The sequence below is a fragment of the Pagrus pagrus genome (genome assembly GCF_965226575.1).
Source record: "Pagrus pagrus genome assembly, chromosome: 8".
In the NCBI taxonomy this organism is placed as follows: Eukaryota; Metazoa; Chordata; class Actinopteri; order Spariformes; family Sparidae; genus Pagrus; species Pagrus pagrus.
Window position 1 is genome coordinate 16386382 of NC_140192.1, and position 9050 is coordinate 16395431.

At 40.2% G+C, this 9050-nt stretch overlaps 1 protein-coding gene across 1 annotated transcript; it reads right to left on the bottom strand.

The window, feature by feature from the left end:
- Positions 1–652: 652 nt before the first annotated feature.
- On the bottom strand, positions 653–8284 carry LOC311260984 (STAM-binding protein-like A). Its single transcript, XM_084359322.1, has 10 exons — positions 8166–8284; positions 6079–6303; positions 5605–5680; positions 5403–5498; positions 4629–5028; positions 4294–4418; positions 3715–3852; positions 2919–3031; positions 2644–2743; positions 653–1740 (listed from the first exon to the last, which is right to left on the bottom strand). The coding sequence occupies exons 2-10, from the start codon at positions 6279–6281 to the stop codon at positions 1684–1686; spliced, it is 1308 nt and encodes a 435-aa protein (XP_084215448.1). The 5' UTR covers positions 6282–6303; positions 8166–8284; the 3' UTR covers positions 653–1683.
- Positions 8285–9050: the final 766 nt, after the last annotated feature.

Sequence of the window (9050 nt, forward strand, 5' to 3'; positions counted from 1 at the left end):
AAAAACAAATCAACTACTCAAAATTAGTCAGGGATATTGTGATAAGGGTGCATATATGTATGTGTATGGATATGCAATATAAGTCAAATGGAAGGTTGGGGGGGGAAATATTCACAAAATTTCAGCTATATCACAGAATTAACAAAAAATGGAACACTAAAATATTACAATATCCCTCATTAATTTTGATTAGTGTACATAAAGAATACTACTGAGTGAATGTTCAGCCAGGCTATATCATTTTCATTTTCATCATCATTTTTGAGTTTTCCTGAAACTGAGTGCCTCAGAGTTATGTTTCCTCTCCAGCCAAACCAAAATCATAAATCAGAACTTTTGCAGCTCTCATTTCTACATCCTTAAAATGAGTTATGATCACTGCAAATCATAAAATCAATCTTATACACCATATGACGTGCACATTTACCATCGATCATCTGAAGGAATCCATTCACTTCATGAAAAACTCTTGGCTCTTTCTCTTGTTCATTTTCAAGTATGCAAATAATACTGAAAACAGATGTGGGATATGTTATTAAATCAATTTTCACCCTAATCTTCTACACTGGGTGCAAAGTAATACATTTTTCTGTTCTGGAATATGCTTTAAATTTGTACCATGATCAAAAATGACAAACAAAACAATGCAGGCTGAATTCATCTACAATGAGTTTATTTTACCTTGGCATTTAATTCATTGAAGGTATTCTCACAATTATGGCTAATCATTTACTTCTTCTAACAAGAGAAGGGAGCAAACAAAAATGGTTAGAGGCATGAACCATGGCCAGGTGGTTAGTCTTGCGTAGTAATGTGTAGCAGAAGGTACATTCAGATTGCCTGTTGCACGCATGTCCTCTAAATCTTGGACACATTATACAGGTACGACCAACCCCTTTCCACAGAACAAAAATACATAGGATGAGGAAATAAAAGTGGTAGAAGGTGGATCCATTATAAGCATGAATCAAAGAGCAAACAAAACCCTTGATAGATTAAAGGATACTGTGGAGTGATAGTGTTTGTATATAAAAATATAATACAGAGCAGCAACAGCAATGCTGCCTGCATACCTGAGTTACGACTGGCTTTCCTTTCTCTCATCACTAATAGCACTTCAACAGCTTGTGAAGGAAACCCAAGTCAGAAGAACAAAGACGCGACTACAAAGTACAGACTCCACACTGAACTTCACGATGCACAATGAACAGCTCGACTAGTGAATGTTCTCGTCCTTGGCACTTGATCTGTCAGACAGAACCAAACTTTGATTACAATTATGAAACAAAGGTTGGGTTTCTGGACACTTCACTGACAAACAGACATTTTTATTCATGGCAAATAAACAAAAGTCGAACAGTAAGGAGCTAGAGCACATACTGACAAAAACAGAGGGGATGACGAGCCAGAGGTTTTTCAGTCCAGTAAGCGGATAGTAGTTGTTTGCTTGGAAAGTGCAATAATATGCAGAATTTTTCTCAAAGAGCAAAAGAAAAAAAACAGAAAAAAAAAAAAACAGTTCACAACGATGTTCCCTTTGAGAACAATTGAAGTCTCTGTCAATGGTAAACTCGTGGTCGGCATTTGCTCAGTACCGTCCTGAAAGTAAGATGAGTGTTTCCTTCGGTAAAATGTCTACAGTCTGATAAAACAGTCTGTGAGTGTTGTGGTGAAAAAGGAAAATCACCGCAAATCCACCATGGACACAGTGTCATCGGTGATGGTGACATGTCCCGCGTGCTGACAGGGAGAAACAGATTCGAGTTAGAAAACACATGATCAAGAAAACAAGCTTCAATGCAGTGCTTACATTTTTTAACACAATCCATTATTGAAATGATACCTTAGAAACAGAAATAGAAAATATAGAAAGAATGAAATCCACATTTTTTTAGTAAGAAACTACCTAACAAACAGACTGCTTTTTTTTTGGTGACATTAGGACAAGCTGTTTAAGAACAGATTAAATGACTTAAAAATGAAGTGTGTCATTGTAAAATGCTGCCACAGATACCACTCTCCTCAAAGTAAATACATTTTAGCCAGCTGGTCTGTAACCACAGTATTTTGGGGAAACAGAACAAGGACTGAGGTAGTGAAACACCCAAAGGCACACTGGTGTACAATGCTGTTGCTAGCTAGCTAACTCTGAATTGTAGTTCTGTGCCTCTAAAAGTTCAGGTTAATGGGTGGATGCCAGGATATTATTGGTTGGGTAAAGCCTACATAAACACGTCATATTTATTTGTCCAGAAAGGGAAAATGGATGTATTTTGATAGAGAAGACAAAGACATTGATTTTTTTTGGCATTCATTGTTAAATAGGTGCACAAAATGACCGGGGATGTGATCTGAAAAGGGTTAAAAAGGCATTTTTAATTTTAATACACCGTCGTTGTATTGTACTATCTCCAAACCTGAACCACATCTAGAGCAATGTCTCTGAAATTTCCTTCCAGACTGGATCAGGCAAACTGTGCACTATTATCAAGAAAATTAAACTTGACTGTAGTAAATTGTTTAAATAATCACATTTCTATTAGAAACAGTGAACGCTCTTAATAATGACATATGTTTTTCGCACTTGTTGTAAGAAACAAATATGTATTTGCACTTGTGGCCTCACAGTAGAGGTTGACTCACTGTAAATAGAGGGGGTTCTTTGCTGTGAGGGTGAAAGCCTTTCTGTTTACATGTTGAGATCTCCTCCGTTCCTCGATCTGTCAACCTGAAGTAGCCGATTCTGGGACGAATACAAACACACAGTCACACCTCAGCATGGAGAGACATAGGGAAATACACTGGCTGTATGCTGATTAACTCATAACAAAATAATGAGATCCAGCTAAAATCAGCTGCTTTTTAAAAATCTCCCCTCCAACATGTAATGACAGGACACTGGCCCTTTTCAGACTCACTCATTGAACTTAGGCGAGCAGACGATGGCGATGGCCTCGGGCATCATCATCTGGTAGGAGCAGTGTGTGTGGAGGTCGACGCTGGACAGGAAGGCCGTCTGTGTGGGGTGAGTCTGGGAAACACAGTGAGTCACACAAGTCAGTTTAACCATGTTGTGAGTGTACACACACACACATACTGTATGATTCATTCACTGGACAAATCACTGTGACTTCTAATGCTTGTGAGCTGCTGAATTACCAAACCATAAATTATGCAAGTTTGTCTTTTTTGTGCTCTGTAGACGGTATGATTTACTCACCACTACTATTTAAATTTTTGACATCTGCCCTATCACGATATTAGAGCCGGACCGATATACAGTATCAGTTGGCCAATATTATCCACCAATTACAATGTAATATTTTTCTGCAGAAAAATACACCTGGAGTGATTTATAATGACTAAATTCTGTGTGTAGTTAACTGTTTCAGTGCACTAAATTATATTGTTTAACTGTAAAATATCCTGCTTCCATTACATATCTTTGTCACAAGTGTTTGATCATCACATATTTTGGATCATTGCAGAAAATGTGTGTATGTCGGCTGATATATAGCTATTGGAATTTATGTAGAAGAGTATGTATTGGACGGGCACTGACATATGTCAATATCTAAAAAAAGACTCCTCTCAATATCGTTTTTTTCAGAGTGAATTTTTCCTTTAAAGTACAGCAGGGTAACCTCATACTTTACTCACAGTGGGACGGTGATTATTGACAGCACTGGTCAGAATTTGCCTATCTTTACTCACATGTATCCAGCCCAGGGTGATGAGATCGTACTGGTCCTGTATGAGGAAGAGTTCCTCCTCATTTTCCGTGTCACAATAGTCTGGCCCGCCGCATTGTTTTGGTACGATGACGTGGGTCACGGTAAACGCATTCCTGGTCTGGAACAAACACAAAAAAGCGTCCTGCTATTATATTCTTTTGAATTATGCAAAGTCAGCCACTGTCTGCCAAAAAGCTATCCAAGGACTCTGTCTGAATAAAATTAACAGAGCGTTGATTGGTTTGCTGCTGGCAAAAAGGCTCGGTCATGCTTGTCAAAAAAGAGCTTGAAGTTAACCTGAACAGCGAATGACACATTTCAAAGAAAAGCCACAGCAGATCTGTGGGAGGTCAGCTGATGTTTAAAATATAAAAAAAAAAAACATTTGTTACACAACCACTGGAGAATGGACCGGAAATAGGGGGTTTCTTAGTTTAACTACCTCTATGATAATTTAAAGAAAAACATGTTAACATGTTATTCAAACAAGTTTTGTGCTTCCTGTAACCGATCTATTCACAATGGGCTTCAACACGGCCGTCCTGTTCCAGAGTCTTACCAGTTTGCCACACAGGATGCCACAAGTTTCTACAGCTCGGCTTGTGTTGGCCTCGGCCAACCTCAGAAAGCTCCGGCACAGCTCAGCGGGCACGGCCAACTGCCGAAGGGCATCCACCATTGTATCTGCCAAAACCATGCAGAGGAATAAACCAAAGCTGAACGCAAAAGTTTGATTCTTGTGATGTTCTGAAACAAGGCATGGTGTTGACAGCAAATGAAGTAGGTCAGGGGGAAAGAATTCAGCTCAGAAGAACAAATACTTTAAAGCAGGAGTAGGGCAGTATTTAAATCCTCTGAAGGCCGGCCCCTCGTGTCAGAGAAAGATTAACTCACTGTTGTTCCCGGGGCTGACCAAAGACCCAGGCTTGAGCGAGCGGTCGAAGGAGGGCAGGCCTGTGGCAGGTGCGCCGATGGTTGCAGGGGGGCGATTGTGTTGGTGGTTGATGCCGCCGGACATGTCCCCTGGGCTCTGCGGGGCGTTGGGGGAGACAGGTGAGGGGCCTTGGATGCCTGGAATGAGGGGAGTGTCGGGGGAAGGTGCAGCAGGTGTGGCGAACTCCAGGAGCACGCGCTGGCGTTCCTTCTCCAGCTCCTGGCGGCGGATCATCTCCTCAAAGGCACTGAACTGCTCCTGCTCCCGCTGCCGCCGCTGCATCTGGGCCACACGCTCCCGCTCGGCGTCGAGCGCCCGCTGCTTGGACTGCTCCCGCGCCAAGGCCTCCTCCTCCGCTTTCTGAACATACAGCAAAGGTTCAGCAGGCAGTCTGTTTTTTGTCTTTAATGTAAAAAATCTGACTTGTGATTTTCTGATCATGAGATCATATCAGTCTCAATAACTGGGAAACTAAATGTGATGTGTCAATACCATTGTTTTGCATTTGTTAATCAACAAATGCCTTCTTTTATTACAACCATGGCTTGTAGCTGCTGTGTAGCTGATTAATGATTAACTCCATTTAGGTTTTACACAACCCATTGTAAAATTAGTCCTTGTTATATTGTAAATGTGTATTGGATAATTTTGTTTATTATGTTATAGAATAGTAATACCAATACTTTTAATCTCAAAAAATGCAATCAACACATTTTGGAGTGAAAGGAGTTTACCTTTTTGACAAGATACTGGGCATACTCCTGGTCAAATCTCCTCAAAAGAGCTTTTTTCAGAATCTCTGCTTGAGGAAAGGCAACATCCTTCAGTTTCTGGAGAAGAAAGAAAATTTGCCAAAATGTTTTACAATTGAGTTTTAAAAGCTTAAACAACATTTCAAATCTGTTATATAAGCCAGTATAAATATTGTATGCGTACTTTTAGTGTGTCCTTCTTCTCAGGAATGTTAGCTGTCTTGTAATCCCGATGCTTGGGAAGTTTTTCTATGAAGAGCCTGAGTGAAAAGGAAAAAAAAAGATGTTATTAATTGATGAATATTTGGAATAATTGCATTAAACAGTCCATAAACTAGAAAGTGTGACTCAAATGACAGACTTTGTAGACTCTGGTTGGCTTCATCATCACAAAACTACTCATCGGTCATCTGAAGTATGTAGAATACATTAACACTAGAGGACATGTTACAGTCACTCTGTTCTGAGTTATGTGGTGAAATTCATCAGCCTTGTTTGGCAAAGAATTGAGCCATATCCTGAGAAAGATCTCTGTTTGAACTTTCTTCTCCTTCCTGCACTTTTCCACTAAAGCTGCTTAAATTAATGTAAAAACAATCAAACAAATAAAAGCTCACTACGAGCTCAGTCAGTCCAGCCCATCGCTGTCAACACTTACGTGATGTATTTATTGTAAAGGACGAAGGCGTGCTCGATGTTGCCCTCCTCTGTGTAGATGTTCGCCATGCGGACCATCTCCATGCCAGAGCGGAAGTAGCGGCGCGGGGGCACGTCATCATTAACTTCCACTGAGCTTCCCTTCTTGGTCAGAGCGCGGACTCTCTCCTCCGGCGGCAGACTGACGTCATTGTGGTCTGCCATCCCGACAGCTCAACCTGGAACACTGAGAGGACACGATGAAGACTTATTACTCTATTCAGGGTAAACCACTGTGCTGATGGACCTGAACAAGAACAATAGTTACGTACACTGTACACACTATGGACAGACACTTTTTCTTCCATTTTCCATGCGCCACAGTGCTACAGAATATTTAGATTCTCTGTAAGGCTATTGTAGTTCCTTTAAATAATAATAGCTTGCATTTCCGCTGCAGTGAACAAACATTTTCCTTCCTTCGTGACATTAAGGACGACATATGAATGAGAGAGCACTCCAGTCCTCTGATGCTTTATGAGAAATCAATACTCCAATTCTTCAAAACATAGCACAATAGTTGAGGGTGTTTCCAGTTGGATTTTGGTTATTTTCTTCAGCACATGGTACTTATTTTGAATTCTCACTTTTATTGCTGGAAACCTGACAAATCATGCTGAAATACTGGTGTTTAAAAATAGCAATCTCAATATGGGTACGATGTGATTGATGATCTCATCTGACTTCTTTACTAATTCTTAAGTAAATCCATTCAGCAAGTGTGCAAGATCACACAATATCCTGTATAAACTAGCACAAAGAAGCAGTGTTTCCCCTCCTCACACCCTGTACTGAGGCCACAATTATACACAAGTATATTTAGAAAAGAAGCAGTGACTCTGCTGGGAGCGTCCAGTTTGTATGACCTGAGGTTTTTCTGTTCCTTATTGATCAAATTTAAACGTGGGAGCACTTCATCAGCATGCTGACTAACAGTCAGGCGGCCTGTATTGATTCAGTCATGAAGGCTTCTTGGCTAGCCTGTCAGTAGAGGACCAAGTGTTAACAGTTCAGCTAAAGAGGTGCAGCTTTGATAAGGAGAGAGGAGGAGGCACTTAGAAGCTTAAGATCTGGAAATGTAGATAAACTAATTTCACTTTTATGCGAGTGATGTTAGTCTAAAGTGCTGTACCATCAGTCCAGCGAATGAAATGATCAGAAACTGGACATCTATGGTGCCATGTTTGGGAAAAAATAAGCCAGCAATGCTTGTAACATTCATCTAATTAATGTCACTGCTGCCGCCAAGGTAAAGTAGTTTGTTAAACGTGGGAAAGGTTACATTAGGTTGTTTTTTCAGAACATGATCCACTGATACAGTATATAAAGTAGTTATAACAATAAAATGCTGCTTACACATGAATGCATCTAGATAATGATAATCCAAAATATAATAGTATAGCAGTCTAAAAGGAGCCATTGGATATAAACATCAATTTAATTCAGAAACTCTAAAAACATGTTGCTGAAAACATTCATTTACTTTTACTCGAGTAAGACTGAAAATGCTTGACTGTGTTGCTTATTTCACTAATGTAAAGCGTGTTAGCACTTACTCTATAGCTGCTTACGAGTGTTAAAAAAAATGTAAACAAAGGGGAAATTAACTGTACGACTGTCGTAAAACACAGCTGATCACATTAACTCGTGTACATCTATAAACTGACTGAACATTTCGTATCAGTATTTACATGAAAACCATCGTCCTGTCACTCAGTAACGTTCATGGTCCAGAAAAAACAAAACGCCGAAAGTGTGGGCCCTTTTTAGCTCAAGTAGTAAGAGACACTACATTACGTTTCACCTCATTAACAAAGTCCTTAGCTAATTACTCGACCAGCATGCTCTGGATGTAATAAAGACATGTTTTCCCTCCACGGGCTCTTGATATCTCGCTCGTCCTGTCACCAAAGTGATCGACGTCTCCCGACGTGCGTCGCGTTAGCCGCGCTGACTTAGCTAACTTAGCAAAGCCAGGGCTGTTTACAGGAGGAGTTTAAAATGTCTCAGCAGCTGAAAACCATCGAGGAACTTTATCTTCATTCTTACCTGATCGAGCTGTAAACCGACGCTCTCAGAGGCCTACATGCAGCCAGATCAAAACACGATCAAATTCAGGTCCTATGAGCCAGACTGCTTCGGTGGGCTGCGCCTACAGCATCTGTACACTTCCGCAATCAAAACAACTTCCGCCTGACGAACCATCGCGCCAGCACTGAAGGATATCCATCATATAGATAGGATATTATTGATAGCTGCAATGAGATCAAATGTATAAAGCAAATATGTTTTCTTACATTTGATATTTAAAAACATGCACCATTTTATCAATGAGAAAATAAATAATCATCTGCACAAAACAAGATTTCTTATTCAATGATCTGGTTTTGCTTTGATGTGGGGGCGATTTTTTTTTTATTACCTTTTTATTCAGCTAGTTCATTAAGTTTCTATGCGTTTTACGCATTACATCTGGTCTGAAACACAAGCTTTAAGTGTTTTAGACATTAGGCATTTTATTTCGAGCAGGACGCATGCGCTGTCTTCTTTTACGTTGGGTGAGTTATCATCTTCATATACGATCTCTGCCGGGGGGCTTTTCAAGTCTGGTGTCTGTGACGTCATGGCATATTTTATGTGATTTATGAGTTTATAAACCAGCGTCGATTATTGAGATAGATGAACAGGATCTGTGACCATATTCCCGACGTAAATTTAACTGTCAGGTGGCTCGTTGGTCTAGGGGTATGATTCTCGCTTTGGGTGCGAGAGGTCCCGGGTTCAAATCCCGGACGAGCCCTCTCTTTCGCGGAAATTATGTAAAAATGTCATCAAACCTGTGATATGTAGTATTTATTAAAACCATTCATCAGACTGTAATTACAAAGCTGTGTTCATACAGTGACAGCAGAAGTAAAACTGGTAATACCTGTC

Bases quoted from the DNA above. Each gene is read 5' to 3' on its own strand.
- LOC311260984 (XM_084359322.1), bottom strand. From the start codon at position 6,281: ATGGCAGACCACAATGACGTCAGTCTGCCGCCGGAGGAGAGAGTCCGC. The intron at 5,499-5,604 runs GTACGCATACAA...TTTCTTCTCCAG, and splicing joins AGAAGAAGGACACACTAAAA to AAACTGAAGGATGTTGCCTT. The intron at 1,741-2,643 runs GTGAGTCAACCT...TCTCCCTGTCAG, and splicing joins AAGAACCCCCTCTATTTACA to CACGCGGGACATGTCACCAT.